The sequence below is a fragment of the Giraffa tippelskirchi genome, chromosome 7 (genome assembly GCF_054371585.1).
Source record: "Giraffa tippelskirchi isolate mGirTip1 chromosome 7, T2T-mGirTip1v1.2.pri, whole genome shotgun sequence".
Classification (NCBI taxonomy): Eukaryota; Metazoa; Chordata; class Mammalia; order Artiodactyla; family Giraffidae; genus Giraffa; species Giraffa tippelskirchi.
Window position 1 is genome coordinate 17,168,395 of NC_137281.1, and position 23,803 is coordinate 17,192,197.

Genomic DNA, 23,803 nt, shown 5'->3' on the forward strand with positions numbered 1-23,803 from the left:
ATATCCGACTCTTTGTGATCCCATGAACCACAGCAAGCCAGGCCTCCCTGTCCATCACCAACTCCTGGAGTCTACCCAAACTCATGTCCATTGAGTCGGTGATGCCATCCAACCATCTCATCCTCTGTCATCCCCTTCTCCTCCTGCCCTCAATCTTTGCCAGCATCGGGGTCTTCTCCAATGAGTCAGCTCTTCACATCAGGTGGCCAAAATATTGGAGTTTCAGTTTCAACATCAGTCCTTCCAATGAACAACCAGGACTGATCTTTTTTAGGACGGAATGCTTGGACCTCCTTGCAGTCCAAGGGACTCTCAAGAGTCTTCTCCAATACCACAGTTCAAAAGCATCAATTCCTCTGTGCTCAGCTTTTTTTATAGTCCAACTCTTATAACCATACACGACTACTGGAAAAACCATAGCCTTGACTAGACGGACCTTTGTTGACAAAATAATCTCTCTGCTTTTTAATATGTTGTCTAGGTTGGTCATAATTTTTCTTCCAAGGAGTAAGCATCTTTTAATTTCATGGCTGCAATCACCATCTGCAATGATTTTGGAGCCAGAATAATAAAGTCAGCCACTGTTTCCACTGTTTCCCCATCTATTTGCCATGAAGTGATGGGACCAGATGCCATGATTTTAGTTTTCTGAATGTTGAATTTTAAGCCAACTTTTTCACTCTCCTCTTTCACTTTCATCAAGAGGCTCTTTAGTTCCTCTTCACTTTCTGCCATAAGGGTGGTGACATCTGCATATCTGAGGTTATTGATATTTCTCCCGGCAATCTTGATTCAAGCTTGTGCTTCATCCAGGCCAGCGTTTCTCATGATGTACTCTGCATATAAGTTAAATAAGCAGGGTGACAATATACAGCCTTGACGTACTCCTTTTCCTATTTGGAACCAGTCTGTTCCATGTCCAGTTCTAATTGTTGCTTCCTGACCTGCATACAGGTTTCTCAAGAGGCAGGTCAGGTGGTCTGGTATTCCCATCTCTTTCAGAATTTTCTACAGTTTATTGTGATCCACACAGTCAAAGGCTTTGGCATAGTCAATAAAGCAGAAATACATGTTTTTATGGAACTCTCTTGCTTTTTTGATGATCCAGCAGATGTTGGCAATTTGATCTCTGGTTCCTCTGCCTTTTCTAAAACCAGCTTGAACATCTGGAAGTTCATGGTTCATGTATTGCTGAAGCCTGGCTTGGAGAATTTTGAGCATTACTTTACTAGCGTGTGAGATGAGTGCAATTGTGCAGTAGTTTGAGCATTCATTGGCACTGCCTTTCTTTGGGATTGGAATGAAAACTGCCCTTTTCCAGTCTTGTGGCCATGGCTGAGTTTTCCAAATTTGCTGGCATATTGAGTGCAGCACTTTCACAGCATCATCTTTTAGGATTTGAAATAGTTCAACTGGAATTCCACCACCTCCACTAGCTTTGTTCGTAGTGATGCTTCCTAAGGCCCACTTGACTTCACATTCCAGGATGTCTGACTCTAGGTGAGTGATCACACCATCGTGATTATCTGGGTCATGAAGATCATTTTGTACAGTTCTTCTGTGTATTCTTGTCACCTCTTCTTAATATCTTCTGCTTCTGTTAGGTCCATACCATTTCTGTCCTTTATCGAGCCCATCTTTGCATGAAATGTTCCCTTGGGATCTCTAATTTTCTTGGAGAGATCTCTAGTCTTTCCCATTCTGTTGTTTTCCTCTATTTCTTTGCACTGATCACTGAGGAAGGCTTTCTTATCTCTCCTTGCTATTCTCTGGAACTCTGCATTCAAATGGGTGTATCTTTCCTTTTCTCCTTTGCTTTTCACTTCTCTTCTTTTCACAGCTATTTGTAAGGCCTCCTCAGAGAGCCATTTTGCTTTTTTGAATTTCTTTTTCTTGAGGATGGTCTTGATCCCTGTCTCCCGTACAATGTCACAAACCTCCATCCATAGTTCATCAGGCACTCTGTCGATCAGATCTAGTCCCATAAATCTATTTCTCATTTCCACTGTATAATCATAAGGGATTTGATTTAGGTCATACCTGAATGGTCTAGTGGTTTTCCCCACTTTCTTCAATTTAAGTCTGAATTTTCCAATAAGGCGTTCACGACCTGAGCCACAGTCAGCTCCTGGTCTTATTTTTGCTGACTGTATAGAGCTTCTCTATCTTTGGCTGCAAAGAATATAATCCATCTGATTTCGGTGTTGACCATCTGGTGATGTCCATGTGTAGAGTCTTCCCTTGTGTTGTTGGAAGACAGTGTTTGCTATGACCAGCGCGTTCTCTTGGCAGAACTCTATTAGCCTTTGCCCTGCTTCATCCTGTACTCCAAGGCCAAATTTGCCTGTTACTCCAGGTGTTTCTTGACTTCCTATTTTTGCATTCCAGGCCCCTATAATGAAAAAGACATCTTTTTTTGGTATTAGTTCTAAAAGGTCTTGTAGGTCTTCATAGAACCGTTCAACTTCAGCTTCTTCAGCATTACTCGTTGGGGCATAGACTTGGATTACCATGATATTGAATGGTTTCCCTTGGAAACGAACAGAGATCATTCTGTTATTTTTGAGATTGCATCCAAGTACTGCATTTTGGACTCTTTTGTTGACTATGATGGCTACTCCATTTCTTCTAGGGGATTCCTGCCTACAGTAGTATATATAATGGTCATCTGAGTTAAATTCATGCAGGAGTGGTGGCTGCAGCAGCACAGGAGCGGCTCAGAGGAGCTACCCCATGTCCAAGGTCAGGGGCGGCGGCCGAGAGGAGCTACACCACTTCCAAGGTAAGAAGCAGTGGCTGCACTTTGCTGGAGCAGCCATGAAGAGATACCACTCGTCAAAGGTAAAAGAAACTCAAGTAAGTCAGTAGATGCTGAGACAGGGCATCAGAGGGCAGACAGACTGAAACCACAATCACAGACAAGTAGCCAACCTGATCACATGGACCACAGCCTTGTCTGACTCAATGAAACTAAGCCATGCTGCCCAAGATGGACAGGTCATGGTGGAGAGGTCTGACGGAATGTGGTTCACTGGAGAAGGGAATGGCAAACCACTTCAGTATTCTTGCCTTGAGAACCCCATGAACAGTATGAAAAGGCAAAAAAGATAGGACACTGAAAGATGAACTCCCCACGTTGGTAGGTGCCCAATATGCTACTGGAGATCAGTGGAGAAGTAACTCCAGAAAGAATGAAGGAATGGGGCCAAAGCAAAAAAAAACACCCAGTTGTGGATGGGACTGGTGATAGAAGCAAGGTTTGATGCTGTAAAGAGCAATATTGCATAGGAACCTGGAATGTTAGGTCCATGAATCAAGGCAAATTGGAAGTGGTCAAACAGGAGATGGCAAGAGTGAATGTCGACATTCTAGGAATCAGAGAACTAAGATGGACTGAAAACTCATCAAAATGTATACTAAAAATGAGTGCATTTATTACACATAAATTCTTTCTGAATAAATTGTTTCAAAAAGACTCTATAGTCCCATTACCAAAAATAAGAAGACAAATAACCAAAACCCACAAAACAAAAAGTAACTGCGAACATTCAAAAAATGTAAAGGAGAGCAAATCAGAATAAAAAGAAGAGCTATGTGAATGGTGCTTAAAACACCATATGTCTCAAATTTTATTTTAAAATATTATGTAATTGTGTCAACACACTACTATGTCCCTCTTTAATAACTGAAGTGTCCCAGTAGGGGCGGGGTCCTAAAGCTTCACTTCTGTGGTCAAAATGCATCTGTTTGGAGGATAAAGGTAGAATGCGAAATATTTTGGATAAAAAACGAAGTAAGACGAGAATGTATATAAAAGTTAAAAGAGATGATTAAGAGAAATATGAAGTAAGCTGAGATTGGGTGTCAAAAACGTACAGATAAGCCCGTCAACCCAGTTATCTCACTTTCCCTAACAATGCTCTCAGTCCAAATAAAACAGTAGGACTCGGCATGAAATGAGGATGTTTTTAGCAAGTGTTGTGAGTATACAAGGAACTCATGAGCATATAGCTTCCAAGAGGATACAGGCTGGTTAGGGAGGTGGAATGATGTCACCAAAGATAGGATCATGTGTAAACAGGTTCCAGGGAGAGCTGATATTCACCTGGTTCCTTCCAGTGGATTTATTTTGGTTTGCAAAATGGTGAATCTTGTACATTTTTGCCTAATAATTGCTGTTTCAAGAGTTCCAAGAGTCTCTCCACCACTGTGGTCTCAGGTATCCTAGTTTCATGTCTTCTGTGCCTGCCAAACCAATTGTTGACTCCTCAACTTTATATATATATATTTACTTTTGGCTGTGCTGGGTCTTAATTGCTGCATGGGCTTTTCTCTAGTTACTGCGAGTGGCAGGCTTCTCATTGCAATAGCTTCTCTTCTTCAGAGCATGGGCTCTAGGGTATGTGGGCTTAACACTTAGGTTCCCAAGCTCTAGAGCACAGGCTCAATAGCTGTGGCCCGTGGGCTTAGTTGCTCTGCAGCATATGAAATCTTGCTGGAGCAGGGATCGAACCTGCATCTTCTGCATTGACAAGGAGATATTTACCACTGAGCCACCAGGGAAGCTCTCAACTAAACTTTTAACAAGTGAAACATAGGAATCTTTCAAGGACTCTGCAATACGCTTACATGTAGTTTTAATTTATCACTGCTTGATCTGCTAAGTCCCTCAAGATTGCCTCTCCTATAAAGAAGATGTGGTACAAGGACTTTCCTGGTGGTCCAGTGACTGGTTCAGAATCTGCCGTCCAATGCAGGGCTCTAGGGTTCGATCCCTGATGGAGGAACTAAGATCCCACCTTCCACGGAGCAACTAAGCCAACATGCCACAGTGAAGAGCCCTCGTGCCACAGGGAAGATTTTGCATACCCCAACAAAAATCCTGCATGCTGCAGCTAAGAACCGGCACAGCAAAACGAATAAATATTTCTTTAAAAATGAAAAAGATATGCTATATATATACTGAAACATAAAAGGAAAGATATGCCCATATGAATGTGGAGTTCCAAAGAACAGCAAGGAGAGATAAGAAAGCCTTCCTAAGTGAACAAGGCAAAGAGACAGAAAAAAGCAATTGAATGGGAAAGACTAGAGAGCTCTTCAAGAAAATTAGAGATACCAAGGGAATATTTCCTGCAGACATGGGTACAGTAAAAGACTGAAATGGTATAGACCATAGAAGCAGAAGATATTAAGAAGAGGTGGCAAGAATACACAAAATAACCATGCAAAAAAGATCTTAATGACACAGATAACCACAATGGTATGATCACTTACCTAGAGCCAAACATTCTGGAGTGTGAAGTCAAGTGGACCTTAGGAAGCATCACTACAAACAAAGCTAGTGGAGGTGATGGATTCCAGCTGAGCAATTTAAACATCCTAAAACATGATGCTATTAAAGTGATGCACTCCATAGGCCAGCAAATTTGGAAAACAGCGTGGACAGAGGACTGTAAAAGCTCAGTTTTCCTTCTAGTACCAAAGAAGGGCAATGACAAAGAATTGCGAACTACCACACAACTACTCATTTCATATGCTAGCAAGGTCAGACTCAAAAATCCTCCAAGCTAGGCTTCAACAATATGTGAACGGAAAACTTCCAGACGCACAAGCTGGATTTAGAATAGGCAAAGGACCCAGAGATCAAATTGCCAACATCCCGTGGATCACAGAAAAAGGAAGAGAATTCCAGAAAAACATCCATACATGACTACTTTCATAAGAAGGAACTAAACTGTGCCATTGGCAGAGACATGCATGGATCTAGTGACTGTCATACAGAGTGAAGTAAGGCAGAAAGAGAAGGACAAATATCATATATTAACGCATATATATGGAATCAAGAAAGGTGACACTGAAGAACCTGTCTGCAGGGCAGCAATGGAGAGGAAGACATAGGGAATCGTCTTGTAGACACAGCTGAGGAAGGAGAGGGTGGGACAAATTGAGAGTCTAGAACTAAATCATATATACATTATCATATGTAAAATTAGACAGCCCATGGAAATTTGCTGTACAACGCAGGGAACTCTCATCTGGTGCTGTATGACAACGTACAAGAGTGGGATGGGGTGGGAGGTGGGAGGGAGGATCAAGGGGAAGGGGACATACGTATCCCTGTAGCTGAATCATGTTGATATATGGCAGAAACTAATACACTATTGTTAAGTAATTATCCTCCAAATAAAAATAAAGTTTTTAAAAAGGCAGAAAGAGAAAAACAAATACCATATAGTAATATATATATGTGGAATCTAGAAAAATGATATAGATGAACTTATTTGCAAAGCAAAATAGACAAAAACTTAGAGAACACATATGGACACCAAGGGGAGGAAGGGTGACTGGGATGAATTGGGAGACTCGAACTGATATATACACACTACTGATCAGTTCAGTTCAGTTGCTCAGTTGTGTCCGACTCTTTGTGACCCCATGGACTGCAGCACGCCAGGCCTCTCTGTCCATCACCAACTCCTGGAGTTTACTCAAACTCATGTCCATTGAGTTGGTGATGCCATCCAACCATCTCATCCTCTGTTGTCCCCTTCTCCTCCCACCATCAATGTTTCCCAGCATCAGGGTCTTTTCAAATGAGTCAGCTCTTTGCATCAGGTGACCAAAGTATTGGAGTATCAGCTTCAACATCAGTCCTTCCAATAAATATTCAAGACTGATTTCCTTTAGGATGGATTGGTTGGATCTCCTTGCAATCCACGGGACTCTCAAGAATCTTCCCCAACACCACAGTTCAAAAACATCAATTCTTCAGCACTCAGCTTTCTTTACAGTCCAACTCTCACATCCATACATGACTACTGGAAAAATCATAGCCTTGAATATACAGATCTTTGTTGGCAAAATAACATCTCTGTTTTTTAATATGCTGTCTAGGTTGGTCATAACTTTCCTTCCAAGGAGTAAGCGTCTTTTAGTTTCATTGCTGCAATCACCATCTGCAGTGATTTTGGAGTCCAAAATAATAAATCTGCCACCATTTCCACTGTTTTTCCATCTATTTGCCATGAAGTGATGGGACTGGATGCCATAATCTTTGTTTTCTGAATGTTGAGCTTTAAGCCAACTTTTTCACTCTCCTCTTTCACTTTCATCAAGAGGCGCTTTAGTTCTTCTTCACTTTCTGCCATAATGGTGGTGTCATCTGCATATCTGAGGTTATTGATATTTCTCCCAGCAATCGTGATTCCAGCTTGTGCTTCATCCAGTCCAGCTTTTCTCATGATGTACTCTGCATTTAAGTTAAATAAGCACAGTGACAATATACAACCTTGACGTACATCTTTTCCTATTTTGTATAAAATGGGTAACTAATGAGAACTTACTCTATAGAACAAGGAACTCTACTCAATGCTCTGTGGTGACCTAAATGGGAAGGAAATCCAAAAAGATGGGTATATGTAAATGGATACTTGATTCACTTTTCTGTAGAGCAGAAACTAACACAACATTGTAAAGCAACTATACCTCGATAAAGAAAAAAAAAAAAAAGGACATCTTCTCCTGGCACTACTAAGGAGTTCTCTTGGTGCCCAGGAGGCTGTCTAATATCTCATCCAGGAAACTTCGCTTGGCTTTGGTGGTACACCCAATCTAGGAATTGCCAGAGGATCACTCTTTTACCTTCCATGGAGCTCGCTGAGTGTCCTTTGCTTTGTTTGGCCCACGTCTCTTAGGTCCCTCCAGCCAGAGCCACCCTTGAGACAAGTAGGACAGAAAGCAACACAGGCAGCAGCGCTGGCCGTGCAGTGTACTGAGGCCGGCATCCCCGCTGACCTTCTCCACTCCCACAGCTGTGGGCTCACACTGCTGCTTCTGCTCCCTGGGAGTCCCTGTCAGTCAGCTCTAGCCAGGAGACAGGACTCCCACCAGTAATTTCAGTATCTACTTATGGAGGGTCTTTTCACTGTGTCCCATGTTATCACTTATACACTTTTCCATATTTTGTTAGATTCTTTGTCTGTTTTATTCTGGATATTGTTCTTTGAGCTTAATTACAATTTACTAATTTTCTCAACAGCTGTAACTTTTGCTTTTGAATGTATTATTTGAATATTTTAGTCCAAGAAAATCCACTGTGAATGTATTAAAAATCTCTGTATTAGGGATAAACATGGAGATACAGATAGATCTCATACTAACAACTTTTTCTTCTCTCCTTTCCCCCAGTATAGTTTTAGATTTGCATGCTGTCCCACGTCTCTCCCTCCTGCAGCCCTTCCTCTATTACTTCCTATAGTGCAGGTATACTGGTGATGCATACTTAAGGCTTTTGCATATGTGAAAAAGTGTTTCTTATTCCTTTTTTTTTGGCTTTTTTATTTTTTAATAAATTTATTTATTTTAATTGGAAGCTAATTACTTTATAATATTGTAGTGGTTTTTGCCATATGTTGACATGCATCAGCCATGGGTGTACATGGGTCCCCTACCCTGGATCCCCCTCCCACCTCCCTCCCCATCACATCACTCAGGGTTGTCCCAGTGCACCGGCTTTCAGTGCCCTGTTTCATGCATCAAACTTGGACTGGTGCTCTATTTCATATATGGTAATATACATGTTTCAATTCTATTCTCTCAAATCATCCCACCCTCGCCTTCTCCCACAGAGTCCAAAAGTCTATTCTTTACATCTGTATATCTTTTGCTGTCCCACATATTGGGTCATCATTACCCTGTTTCTAAATTCCATATGTATGCATTAATATACTGTATTGGTGTTATTCTTTCTGACTTACTTCACTGTGTATAATAGCCTCCAGTTTCATCTACCTCATTATAACTGCTTCAGATGTATTTTTAATAGCTGAGTAATATTCCATTGTGTATATGTACCACAGCTTTCCTATCCATTCGTCTGCCAATGGACATCTAGGTTGCTTCCATGTCCTAGCTATTGTAAACAGTGCTGCAATGAACAATGAGGTACATGTGTCTCTTTCAGTTCTGTTTCCTTGGTGTGTATGCCCAGCAGTGGGATTGCTGGGTCATATGGCAGTTCTTTTCCAGTTTTTTAAGGAATCTCCACACTGTTCGCCCTAGTGGCTGTACTAGTTTGCATTCCCACCAACAGTGTAAGAGGGTTCCCCTTTCTCTGCACCCTCTCCAGCATTTATTGTTTGTAGACTTTTGGATAGCAGCCATTCTGACCAGCAAGAGATGGTACCTCATTGTGGTTTTGATAATGAGTGACGTTGAGCATCTTTTCATGTGTTTGTTAGCCATGTGTATGTCTTCTTTGGAGAAATGTCTGTTTAGTTCTTTGGCCCATTTTTAGATTGGGTCGTTTATTTTTCTGGTATTGAGCTGCATGAGCTCCTTGTATAATTTTGAGATTAATTCTTTGTCAGTTGCTTTGCTCGCCATTATTTTCTCCCATTCTGAAGGCTGTCATTTCACCTTGCTTATAGTTTTCTTCATTGTGAAAAAGCTTTTAAGTTTAATTAGGTCCCATTTGTTTATTTTTGCTTTTATTTCCATTACTCTGGGAGGTGGGTCATAGAGGATCTTGCTGTGATTTATGTCAGAGAGTGTCCTGCCTATGTTTTTCTCTAGGAGTTTTATAGTTTACGGTCTTACACTTAGATCGTTAATCCATTATCAGTTTATTTTTGTGTATGGTGTTAGGAAGTTTTCTACTTCCAATCTTTTACAGGTGGTTGACCAGTTTTCCCAGCACGCACCACTTGTTAAAGAGATTGTCTTTTCTCTGGTGTAAATTCTTGCCTCCTTTGTCAAAGATAACGTGTCCACAGGTGCATGGATTTATCTCTGGGCTTTGTATTTCGTTCCATTGATCTATATTTCTGTCTTTTTGCCAATATCATACTGTCTTGATGACTGTAGCTTTGTAGTATAGTCTGAAGTCAGGCAGGTTGATTCCTCCAGTTCCATTCTTTTTTCTCAAGATTGCTTTGGCTATTTGAGGTTTCTGGTATTTCCATACAAATTGTGAAATTATTTGTGTTCTCTGAAAAATACCATTGGTATCTTGATAGGGATTGCATTGAATCTATAGATTGCTTTGGGTAGTATACTCATTTTCACTATATTGTTTCTTCTTACTCATGAACGTGGTATATTTCTCCATCTATTTGTGTCATCTTTGATTTCTTTCACCAGTGTTTTATACTTTTCTATATATAGGTCTTTTGTTTCTTTAGGTAGATTTATTCCTAAGTATTTTATTCTTTTCATCACAACAGTGAATGGAATTGTTTCCGTAATTTCTCTCTCTGTTCTCTCATTGTCACTGTATAGGAATGCAAGGGATTTCTGTCTATTAATTTTATATTCTGCAACTTTACTATATTCATTGATTAACTCTAGTAATTTTCTGGTGGTGTCTAGGGTTTTCTATGTAGAGGATCATGACATCTGCAAACAGTGAGAGTTTTACTTCTTCTTTTCCTATCTGGATTCCTTTTATTTCTTTTTCTTCTCTGATTGCTGTGGCTAAAACTTCCAAAACTATGTTGAATAGTAGTGGTGAGTGTGGGCACCCTTGTCTTGTTCCTAACTTTAGGGGAAATGCTTTCAATTTTTCACCATTGAGGATAATGCTTGCTGTGGGTTCCATATATAGCTTTTATTATGTTGAGGTATGTTCCTTCTATGCCTCCTTTTTGGAGGCTTTTTATCATAAATAGATGTTGAATTTTGTCAAAGGTTTTCTCTGCATCTATTGAGATAATCATATGGTTTTTATCTTTCAATTTCTTAATGTGGTGTATCTCATTGATTGATTTATGAATATTGAAGAATCCTTGCATCCCTGGGATAAAGCCTACTAAGTCATGATGTATGATCTTTTCAATATGTTGTTGGATTCTGTTTGCTAGAATTTTGTTGAGGAGTTTTGCATCTATGTTCATCAGTGATATTGGCCTGTAGTTTTCTTTTTTTGTGGCATCTTTGTCTGGTTTGGTATTAGGATGATGTGGCCTCATAGAATGAGTTTGGAAGTTTACCTTCCTCTGCAATTTTCTGGAAGAGTTTGAGTAGGATAGGTGTTAGCTCTTCTCTAAATTTTTGGTAGAATCCACCTGTGAAGGTCCTGGGCTTTTTTTTGTTGGAAGATTTTTTTAATTACAATTTTGATTTCTGTTCTTGTGATGGGTCTGTTAAGATTTTCTATTTCTTCCTGGCTCAGTTTTGGAAGGTTATACTTTTCTAAGAATTTGTCCATTTCTTCCAAGTTGTCCATTTCATTGGCATATAGTTGCTGATAGCAGTCTCTTACGATCCTTTGTATTTCTGTGTTGTCTGTTGTGATTTCTCCATTTTCTTTTCTAATTTTGTTGATTCAATTCTTCTCCCTTTTTTTCTTGATGAGTCTGGCTAATAGTTTGTTGATTTTATTTATCTTCTCAAAGAACCAGCTTTTAGTTTTGTTGATTTTTGCTATAGTTTCCTTTGTTTCTTTTTCATTTATTTCTGCCCTAATTTTTACGATTTCTTTACTTCTACCAAACCTGGGGTTCTTCTTCTTTTTCTAGTTGCTTTGGGTGTAAAGTTAGGTTATTTTTTATTTATTTATCTATTATTTTACTTTACAATATTGTATTGGTTTTGCCATATATGGTTATTTATTTGGTTTTTCTCTTGTTTCGTGAGGGAAGCTTGTATTGCTATAAACCTTCCCCTTAGGACTGCTTTTACTGAATCCCATAGGTTTGAGGTTATCATGTTTTAATTTTCATTTGTTTCTATGCATATTTTGATTTCTTTTTTGATTTCTTCTGTGATTTGTTGGTTATTCAGAAGCATGTTGTTTAGCCTCCGTATGTTTGTGTTTTTAATAGTTTTTTTTCCTGGAGTTGACATTTAATCTTACCACATTGTGATCAGAAAAGATGCTTGAAATGATTTTAATTTTTTTGAGCTTAGCAAGGCTAGATTTATGATTCAGGAAGCGATCTATCCTGGTGAATGTTCCGTGTGCATTTGAGAAAAAGGTGAAATTCATTTTTGGCGGGTGAAATGTCCTACAGATATCAATTAAGTCTAACTCATCCATTTTATCATTTAAAGTTTGTGTTTCTTTGCTAATTTTCTGTTTAGTTGATCTATCCATAGGTGTGAGTGGGGTATTAAAGTCTCCCACTGTTATTGTGTTACTGTTAATTTCCCCTTTCATACTTGTTAGCGTTTGCCTTATATATTGCAGTGCTCCTATGTTGTGTGCATATATATTTATAATTGTTATATCTTCTTGAATTTATCCTTTGATCATTATGTAGTGTCCTTCTTTCTCTTTTCACAGCCTTTATTTCAGCCTATTTTATCTGATATGAGTATTGCTGCTCCTGCTTTCTTTTGGTCTCCATTTGCATGGAATATCTTTTTCCAGCCCTTCACTTTCAGTCTGTATGTGTCCCTTGGTTTGAGGTGGGTCTCTTGTAGACAGCATATATAGGGATCTTGTTTTGGTATCATCTATTCAGCCAGTCTTTTGTCTTTTTGCTGGGGCATTCAGCCCACTTATCTTTAAGGTAATTGTTGATAAGCATGATCCTTTTGCCATTTATTTTGTTGTTTTGGGTTTGAGTTTATAAACCTTTTCTGTGTTTCCTGTCTAAAGAAGATCCTTTAGCATTTGTTGGAAAGCTGGTTTGGTGGTGTTGAATTCTCACAGCTTTTGCTTGTCTGTAAAGCTTTTGATCTCTCCTTCATATTTCAATGAGATCCTTCTGGGTATAGTAATCTGGGTTGTAGGTTTTTCTCTTTCATCACTTTAAATATGTCCTGCCATTCCCTTCTGGCTTGAAGAGTTTCAATTGAAAGATCAGCTATTATCCTTATGGGGATCCCTTTGTGTGTTCTTTGTTGCTTTTTGCTTGCTGCTTTATTGTTAAAAACTAGTTTCACCAGGCTGATAATTAGAGATTCACAATATTTTTCTTGTAATATTTTCAATCCTTCACAAAATCACATTGTTTCCTAAGAGAAGTGTGCTGTCCTCTTATCTTTGTTTCTCTGGCTGCTTTGAACCTTTCAATTTTATCACTGCATTCAAGAAATCTGATTACAGTGTGCTAAGTGCAGTGTTCTTCATTTTTCTTATGCTTAAAGTTCACTAAGTGTTGTATATGTACAGCTTTATACTTTTCATCAAACATGGGAAGATTTTGGCCATTACTCCCTAAGAGATTCCAATTAATCATGCATTTCCCCTCCCACAGGTTCGTCTCACAGTTCATTGATCTGCTTATCATTTTTAAACTTTTTCTTTTTTTAATTGGGATAGGTTCTGCCATTTATTTTTTGGGGCTCCAGAATCACTGCTGATGGTGACTGCAGCCATGAAATTAAAAGATGCTTACTCCTTGGAAGGAAAGTTATGGCCAACCTAGATAGCATATTTAAAAGCAGAGACATTACTTTGCCAACAAAAGTACGTCTAGTCAAGGCTATGGTTTTTCCAGTGGTCATGTATGGATGTGAGAGTTGGACGGTGAAGAAAGCTGAGCGCCGAAGAATTGATGCTTTTGAACTGTGGTGTTGGAGAAGACTCTTGAGAGTCCCTTGGACTGCAAGGAGATCCAATCAATCCATCCTAAAAGAGATCAATCCTGGGTGTTCATTGGAAGGTCTGATGTTGAAGCTGAAACTCCAATACTTTGGCTACCTCATGCGAAGGGTTGACTCCTTGGAAAAGACCCTAATTCTGGGTAGGATTGGGGGCGGGAGGAGAAGGGGACGACAGAGGATGAGATGGTTGGATGGCATCACCGACTCGATGGACATGGGTTTGTGCAGACTCCGGGAGTTGGTGATGGACAGAAAGGCCTGGCGTGCTGCAATTCATGGGGTCGCAAAGAGTCAGACACGACTGAGTGACTGAACTGAACTGAAACTAAAATAATGTGGGTGAAAAGACAACTATTTCTTACTGAAACATCCCTATTAACAGAGATAGATTATCCCCTCGAGGATGGGGAACATACTGCCCCGCACTGCCTGAACATGGGCTAGACTTAGTAACTCATCTGCAGAGAAAAGAGGAGGAGAGGAGAAGGGGAAAACAGCGCCGCTCTGACAAACACAGTGTTAATCAATAGTCAAAGCTGATACACCCAGTGGTAAGACACACAGCTGTCATGTGTACCCTGGTGTAAGGAGACAGGCAGGGCGCTTCACCTCTGTGGTGTCTTCCTCAAAACCCAAAGTCTAAACCCCACTTTCTGCTATGCTCAGTTGCTTCAGTCGTGTCCCATTCTTTGTGACCCCATGGACTGTAGCCCTTGAGGCTCCTCTATCCATGGGATTCTCCAGGCAAGAGTACTGGAGTGAGCTGCTGTTTCCTCCTCCACTCTACATTTTCTGCTATACAACAGCAGACAAATTCAGCTTTGAGGTCCTTCTGCCATCCCTAGCCAGTCCTCCTGGGACGGCCAAGTCCATGACAGATCCCTAAGAGAGTTAAAGCTTAGGCAGTCCTAGGTCCTTTAAGGAGGAGGTGAACATTCTCCCTCATGCTTTCCTTAAGCCTTGTGCAACAATGTATCTTGCCCGAGAACTGGCCTTTCCTTAGGTTCAGAACCTATGAACATGGAAATGTTCTTCTTACCCTCTATATTAATGATTATAATTGTGACAAATCTTGTCTGGGAGCCTTTTACTCAAGACTTGTACCCCTGATTACACAGCAACAGTATATGCCACCCAGAGAAGTTGTACCGAACCATTCTCCCTAGCAGGACCTGTGCTCTCTGGCCAATCTTGTGCTGAAGTTATCTCAGGATGTATGCCTTTAGAAAGGGTCTGGTGGAACTCTTACAACCTGGAGGTATTCTATTTATCTGTTCTCACCAGCCAGTTGAGAAATATATAATGCCATGCTTAAATTAGTGAAGGTGAGTACTCTTTCTACCCTCTTCTGATGCCCATGTCAGAAGCTTTCTCTGTCCTGTCATTTTAAATAAAAATCTTTGCTGCACATGCTTTGAGTTACTGAAACTGTGTCTTTGGTCCTGGAGTCAAGTCTTCTCCTTTGGAGACCATGAACTCAGCACCAAACACCATATGTGTAAGCTATTACAAGGAGAGAATGAGGGACTCCACAGAGCAGAGGACACTGGAGACACATGACAATTAATGCAGTGTGTGTAGGTTTGGGTTGAATTCTGAAATCCAAAAGCACCTTAATGGACAACCTGGTTAAATAAAAATAATATGTGAGGTTAAGTTAGAAGTAATGCTCCAAAATTGTTTATCAGTTTTGACAAATATTTTCAACTCTTCCATAAATCTAAAATTATTCTAAAGTAAAATTTTATTGAAAAACACCTTGACACAAGGAGTTCAACGTGGTACTCTATGACAACTTACAGGAGTATAATTGGGTAGGACATAGGGGGAGGTTCAAGAGGCAAGAGACATATGTACGCTTACAGCTGAATCATCTTACATGGCAAAAGCCAACATAATATTGTAAAGTAACTATCCTCCAATTAAAAATACATTTAAAAAACAACTTGCATTAGGAAAGGGCTACATGTGCTGTATTCCATTGACTCTGACCACATCTTTGGCCTGAAGTCACCAAATGTCCCCACAATCCAGGGATGTCTCAGAGGATCCTGTGGCACCCTTGGAAGGGCACTGGGCTAGATCCCTAGCAGCCACCTGTAACACAGCACTCCAAGCCCTGACTCGTCTCCTCACAGGGCTGCAGAGGGCATTGGGAGCAGTGTCTTCTGAAGGACAAGAGGCATGGGATACACGGACAGGGGTCCCACCACACAGAAGTCCTGCCCCCAAAGACAAAGAGCCAGCACGTGCAGCCTGGGCCTTGTGGTGTTCACCTTCCTGCCCAGGAACCTCTGAGACACATCTGCAGCCACCTGAGCGCTTGTGGTGTGACCTTCAGGGCAATGGCACCCAGGCAACAGGAGCCATGGCAAAGAAGGGCTCCAGAGAGCCCTTACACTGCAGCTCAGTACTCGGTGCCTCTTTGCCAAGAGCAGTTACCGGATGTGAATCCTATTTGGCATAGGGTTCTGACTGTGGTCACACCTTGTGTCTCAACTTCAGATCAGATCTTCTGTAAACCTGAAGGTAACACAGAGAAAGAACAGCCAGGTGCCTCCAGCCAAAAGCTACCTGATTCTGATCAAACATTTTAAATCTTTACCTTATTTATTTAATTCCAGGCAATATTCATAAGCACATCTATAGTAAATAGTACTAAAAATATTCTTGTTTATTGACTCCAGAGAAATGGAATATTCCTGCCATTATTCTAACAAACATTGTGCACCATCTACCGAATGCTGGGCCCTCTCCTAGTCCTGGGGATGCAGCAGCACACAGCACAGCTCTCGCTCTCCTGCAGCTCTTCATCACCTAAGAGGGAGTGAAAGACAGTGACCCCATGGGAAGAGGCACTCTGGGAAAAGATGAAGCAGGGGGAGAAGACAGAGGACCTTGGGGGGAGGATGGAGGCAGAACACTTTGATATGAAGGCTCAATAGTCTGGGGAAATCTGTGCCCTGTGATACTTGAAGACACCTGAGGATGAGGGAATGAATCATGTAGCCACTGGAGGAAGAGCCCTCCAGGCTGGGAGGGCTCCATGTGCAGAGGCCCTGCTGCAGGAACACACTTGGTCAGGTCAAGAAGAAGAAAGGAGGCCCTGAGGGAGGAGAGAAAGGCAGGGATAAGTTCACAGAGGCGGCAGCAGTGCGGGGCTGGTTGGGCAACTGGCCCAGAGATTGTGGCCTAGAAAGGGCTTGGCTTTTCCTCAAGTGGAAAAGGAAAGGAAATAGTGGAAATAGTACAGAGACACTCAAGAGTAGAAAGAGGCTGCAGAAAATGGATGGACCTAGAGATTGTCATACTGAGTGATATAACTTAGAGTAACAGAAACATAACATTTCTTATATGAGGAATCTGAAAAGACATGATACAGATGACCTTATTTACAAAACAGAAACTCACCGATTTAGAGAGACTCACAGATTTAGAAACAAACTATTGTTGCTGCGGGTAAGGATAGGGGGAAAGGATATCAGAAGTTTGGAATGGACAGGTGCACCCTACTATATTTAGAATGGATAATCAAAAAGGTCCAGCTGCATAAGCGCAGAGAACTCTGCTCAATGTTACGTGGAAGCCTGAATAAAATTCTTCAGCCAGTTAGGACTGCACACTACAACAGTGAGAGTAACAACTAGCAGAACAATTCCAATAGTGAAAAAAATTTTATGCATAATCTTATTTTTCATAAAAGAATAAGAAGTTCAAACAGCTATTATTCAAGAATGGCCATTTCTTTTGCATCTGAGTCACCAAGAATGAACAGTCTTGCTGCTGCTGCTTCTAAGTCGCTTCAGCCGTGTCCGACTCTGTGCGACCCCATAGGCGGCAGCCCACCAGGCTCCTCCGTCCCTGGGATTCTCCAGGCAAGAACAATCTTAAAACTTGCTAAAAATTCTTGGAGGCTTTTGAAATAATAATCCAACCTACCTAAGAACTTTAAAATATACCTTCATTTTGTTCTCTTTCATGGCTCGTTTTGAATTGATATTCTCAGCTGTCAGTAAAGTGTCTTTTACTTCAGCACTGTTGTTTTATTTCTTCATGTACATGAGTGCTTGGTAAAGTCCACACTTGAAGGTATTGTACTGCTTCCCAAGATAAACTGCTATAAATCTGCAGATTCTTTAAGGCTCACATTTACCTCAGGAAACTCACTCTAGTATGTTGTTTGGTTTTTTGTGTTTTTTTTTTGCATTCAATTCCCAATTGGTAAATATTTCCTTACACTGATAAACTAATACCTAATTCACAGTTTGCTGAATGAGCTATAGATAAGGCAGCTAAATTTTGGAAAGAAAGGCAGAAAGGAGACAGCCCCGGTAAGCTCTGAATTAGTAATGAGGTCACTATTCCTCACAGAACAATAAGAGAATCTCAAGAGGGAGGGAAGTATTTCCGTCTCAAGTTAGAAAGGGTGCCAGTACCATACTGTCTTGATGACTGTGGCTTTGTAGTAGAGCCTGAAGTCAGGCAAGTTGATTCCTCCAGTTCCATTCTTCTTTCTCAAGATTGCTTTGGCTATTCGAGGTTTCTTGTATTTCCATACAAATTGTGACATTATTTGCTCTAGTTCTGTGAAAAATACCATTGGTAGTTTGATAGGGCTTGCATTGAATCTATAGATTGCTTTGGGTAGTATACTCATTTTCACTATATTAATTCTTCCAATCCATGAACACGGTATATTTCTCCACCTGTTTGTGTCCTCTTTGATTTCTTTCATCAGTGTTTTATAGTTTTCTATCTATAAGTCTTTTGTTTCTTTAGGTAGATATATTCCTAAGTATTTTATTCTTTTTGTTGCAATGGTGAATGGTATTGTTTCCTTAATTTCTCTTTCTGTTTTCTCATTATTGGTGTATAGGAATGCAAGGGATTTCTGTGTGTTAATTTTACATCCTGCAACTTTACTATATTCATTGATTAGCTCTAGTAATTTTCTGGTAGAATCTTTAGGGTTTTCTATGTAGAGGATCATGTCATCTGCAAACAGTGAGAGTTTTACTTCTTCTTTTCCTATCAGTATGGTACTGGCACAAAGATAGAAATATAGATCAATGGAACAAAATAGAAAGCCCAGAGATAAATCCACGCACCTATGGACACCTTATCTTCGACAAAGGAGGCAAGAATATACAATGGAGAAAAGACAATCTCTTTAACAAGTGTGCTGGGAAAACTGGTCAACCACTTGTAAAAGAATGAAATTAGAACACTTTCTAACACCGTACACAAAAATAAACTCAAAATGGATTAAAGATCTAAACGTAAGACCAGAAACGATAAAACTCCTAGAGGAAAACATAGGCAGAACACTCTCTGACATAAATCACAGCAGGATCCTCCATGACCCACCTCCCAGAATATTGGAAATAAAAGCAAAAATAAACAAATGGGACCTAATTAAAATTAAAAGCTTTTGCACAACAAAGGAAACTATAAGCAAGGTGAAAAGACAGCCTTCAGAATGGGAGAAAATAATAGCAAACGAAGCAACAGACAAACAATTAATCTCAAAAATATACAAACAATTAATCTCAAAAATATACAAGCAACTCCTGCAGCTGAATTCCAGAAAAATAAATGACCCAATCAAAAAATGGGCCAAAGAACTAAACAGACATTTCTCCAAAGAAGACATACAGATGGCTAACAAACACATGAAAAGATGCTCAACATCACTCATTATTAGAGAAATGCAAATCAAAACCACAATGAGGTACCATTTCACACCAGTCAGAATGGCTGCTATCCAAAAGTCTACAAGCAATAAATGCTGGAGAGGGTGTGGAGAAAAGGAACCCTCTTACACTGTTGGTGGGAATGCAAACTAGTACAGCCACTATGGAGAACAGTGTGGAGATTCCTTAAAAAACTGGGAATAGAACTGCCATATGACCCAGCAATCCCACTGCTGGGCATACACACTGAGGAAACCAGAATTGAAAGAGATGCGTGTACCCCAATGTTCATCGCAGCACTGTTTACAATAGCCAGGACATGGAAGCAACCTAGATGTCCATCAGCAGACAAATGGATAAGGAAGCTGTGGTACATATACACAATGGAATATTACTCAGCCATTAAAAAGAATACATCTGAATCAGTTCTATCGAGATGGATGAAACTGGAACCCATTATACAGAGTGAAGTAAGCCAGAAAGAAAAGCACCAATACAGTATACTAATGCATATATATGGAATTTGAAAGATGGTAATGATAACCCTATATGCGAGACAGAATAAGAGACACAGATGCATAGAATAGTCTTGTGGACTCTGAGGGAGAAGGTGAGGGTGGGACATTCTGGGAGAATAGCATTGAAACATGTATATTATCATATGTGAAACAGAACACCATTCCAGGTTCGATGCATGAGACAAATGCTCAGGGTTGGGGCAATGGGATGACCCAGAGGGATGGGATGGGGAGGGAGGTGGGAGGGGGGTTCAGGATGGGGAACACATGTAAACCCATTGCTGATTCATGTCAATGTATGGCAAAAACCACTACAATATTGTAAAGTAATTAGCCCCCAACTAAAATAAACAAATTGATTAAAAAAAAAAAAACCTCAACATTCAAAAAACCAAAAAAAAGAAAGAAAGGGTGGAGCCATGTACATATCACACTTCATAGGGACAGTGCCTGTTCTATAAGCAATTTCAGTGGAATGTTACTCTGTTTTCCACCTCATTCTGTCTACCTCACTCTGAGTCTGCCAACATTTTTGTCAAACTTTTGCTGAGGAATTTAGCCACGAAATACAGCTAACTACCTTCCATTGCAAGAATTGCCAAGGGAAGAGAAGTTCATATTTCAATATGATTGGTACTTAGCACAACTGAAATGGACGGTTAATAGTGTAATATCAAAATATGCAATAAAGAAACTGAAAACACTCAAAATCCATTAAGCCTTTCAGTACAGTAGTAATAGAAGAAAATTTCTTCAAACTACTAAAAGGCACCAAAAATAACAAGGCAGACTTTAGCTAACATTGCATTTAAAGAAGACACTGAGTTTTTCCCCCTATGATTAAGGATAAGGCAAAGAGGCCTATGCTTTCTATTTCTATTGGACTGGAAGCTCTCAAAACTACAATAAGGCAAGAAAAAATACAAAGTACAGTTGGAAGAGAAGAAATCAAATTCTCTTCTTTCAGAGAAAACATTAAATATTCAGAGTAAAATATAATACACAGAGAAAATCCTATGAATCTATAAAAACACGATTATGCATATAAGTGAGTTGAATATATTTCCAAAATAAAAGTCAATATATAAAAATCAAGAGTATTTTACATACAGGAAACAAACAATTGGAAATTGAAGTAAAATATCATGCATAATGGAGTTTCCCTGGTGGCTCAGATGGTAAAGAATCTGCCTGCAATGTAGGAGACCCAGGTTCAATCCCTGGATCAGGAAGATCCCCTGGAGAAGTGAATGGTTACCCACTCCACTATTCTTACCTAGAGAAGTCTAGAAGGATTCTAGTGGAGTACAGCCCATGGGGTCGCAAAGAGTTGGACACAACTGAGTGACTAACACTTTCATTTATCATCCAGAACAGCACCAAAAACATGTTGTGGTAGAGAATTAATAAAATACATTCAAGACCTGTATGATGAAAACTACAAAACATTAATTTCTGAGAGATATAAAATTCATAAATAAATGGAGACATACACCATGATTCTACATTGAAAGACTTAATATTGCTAAGATTTCAATTCTATTGATTTTCAGTTTCAATGAAATTCTGATTCATATGCCAGTGGGAAGTTTGTAGAAAGTGACAAACTGATTCTAAAATGTATATAGAGAGTAATGTCAGCAAGATGGTTTAGTAGGAGATCCCACTCTCTACCCTCATAATGAAAACAACAATTGGACAGACAGATGTGAATGAAACAGCTCTGAGAGCTCAGAGGTCTACTTAAGAAACTGCAGCAACAAAGTAGTGCAAAGTAAAATGAGAAAAGCTGTGGAGGAAACCAACAGCCAGCACAACTACTGCATGTGCCCAAAGCTCTCAGCACAGAAGGTCCCACAGGTTTTTATGTCTCAGACTCCCGATGCTGAGTCCCTCCACCCTCCCTCACAGGAGCCATGACAGTTAGTGCCTCCTTGAAACTCAGCACAGCCATCATGGATGCTGCAAAGTTAGTCTCGATCCTGAAGTCAGGCACGTACATGGCACCAGTTCTGACCTCAGCAACTGAACTTGCGCCGGAGATCAGACCCAGATCCTCCACGAGGCCCACCCTCACAACAGTGCATACACCAATGCCCCTGTGCATTCACCTACAGCCCCATAGCTGAGCATGTGCACACTCCTGGCAATAGCAATCACCAGTGCCTGCCCTAGTCCCTTATTGCTGTACCCAGAGGACCACAACAGTTATGTTTCCATACACTAACAATGAAAACTTCAAAGGGAAATTAAGAAAAGATAAAATACTTAAGAATAGACTGAATCACAGAGGGGAAAGACTTCTACACGGAAAACTACAAAACATTAATGAAAAACATTAAAGAAGACCTGATAGGTAGAACAATACCCAACATTCATGGATTGAAAGGTTAATATTGTTAAGATATTCATACCATGGAAAATGATATAAACAGTCAATGCAGACCCTATCTAAATTCCAAGGCATTTTTTTGTGTTCTAGAAAAACTATCCTAAAAATCACATGCAACCATCGAGGACTCTGGATAGCCAAAACAATCTTGAGGGAAAAAAACAAAGCTGGAGGCACTACATCTCTTCATCTAAAAACATATTACAAAGTTGCAGTAATTAAAACAGTATGATACCAACATTTTGACATATAGACCAGTGGATCAGAATAAATAGCTAAGGAAACACACACACGCACGCACACACACACACAGAGTCAACTGATCGTGGACAAGGGTGACAGGAATGCACAATGGAGGAAGATGGTATCTTCAATACATGGTGCTGAGAACCACTGGATATATAAGTGAAAAAGAATAAAATTTGATTTTTATCTTACATTACACACACAAAACAATTCAAAATAGATTACAGACTGAAACATATGTCTGAAACTTTATTACTAGAAGGAAACATGGGGGGAAACTGTGTGACATGGGTTTTGACAATAATTTCTTGAATATTATACCCAAAGCAAGGCAACAAAAGCAAAAGTAGACAAGTGAGATGATGTAAAGAAAAAGCTTCTACGCAGCAAAGGAAACCATCAACACTGTGAAAAGGCCACATACATAAAGGGAAAATATTTTCAAACCACATATTTGAAAAGAAGTTAATATTCAAAATATAGAAGGAATTCCTACATCTCCATATAAAAACACAAATATCCCAATTAAAACTGAGCATTGAATCTGAACAGAAAATCTCCAGAGAAAATACAATAATGGCGAAGAGTGAAAGTGGAAGTTGCTCAGTCATCCAACTTTTGAGACCCCATGAACTGTAGCTTACCAGGCTCCTCTGTCCATGAAATTCTCTAAGCAAGAATACTGGTGTGGGTTGCTATTCTCTTCTCCAGGGGATCTTCCCAACCCAGGGATTGAACCCAGGCCCCCTGCATTGTAGGCAGATTCTTTACAGACTGAGCCACCAAGGAAACCCAACAGGTATACAAAAGGTGCTCAGTATCAATGATTATCAGGAAAATACAAAGAAAAACCACACTGAGATATTACCTCCTACTTATTGTGAAGGCTATTTTAAAAAAAAAGATAAGTACTGGCACGGACTTTGAGAAATTGAGAATGTATTCTGGCACAGTCAGTATGGATCACAGTATTGAGGGTCCACAAAAATTGAAAAATAAAATTTTTATATGATCCACCAACCTCACTTCTGAGTATTTATCTATTTAAAAGAATTAAGAGGAAAATAATAGAATTGGAAAGACTAGAGATCTCTTCATGAATATTGGAGATACCAAGGGAACATTTAAGGAAAGATGGTCACAATAAAGGACAAAAATGGCAAGGACCTTACAGAAGCAGAAGATATTAAGAAGAGGTGGCAAGAATACACAGAAGAGTTATACATAAAAGGTCTTAATGACCCAGACAACCATGATGGTGTGGTCACTCACCTAGAGTCAGACATCCTGGAGTGTGAAGTCAAGAAGGCCTTAGGAAGTATTACCTACAAACAAAGCTAGTGGAGATGATGGAATTCCAGCTGAGCTATTTCAGATTCTAAAAGATGATGGTGTTAAAG

At 39.9% G+C, this 23,803-nt stretch overlaps 1 protein-coding gene across 3 annotated transcripts in view; it reads right to left on the bottom strand.

Moving 5' to 3' along the window:
• Positions 1 to 23,803, bottom strand: part of LOC145515802 (uncharacterized) — a 230,318-nt gene that overhangs the window by 130,765 nt on the left and 75,750 nt on the right. The window contains exon 4 of one of the 3 annotated variants that reach the window (XM_081517154.1): positions 16,293 to 16,371. The exons of the other annotated variants lie outside the window; for them this stretch is intronic. Coding sequence (XP_081373280.1) covers positions 16,293 to 16,371 — 79 coding nt within the window. The remainder of the gene's footprint in view (positions 1 to 16,292; positions 16,372 to 23,803) is intronic. 3 annotated transcript variants of the gene reach the window in all.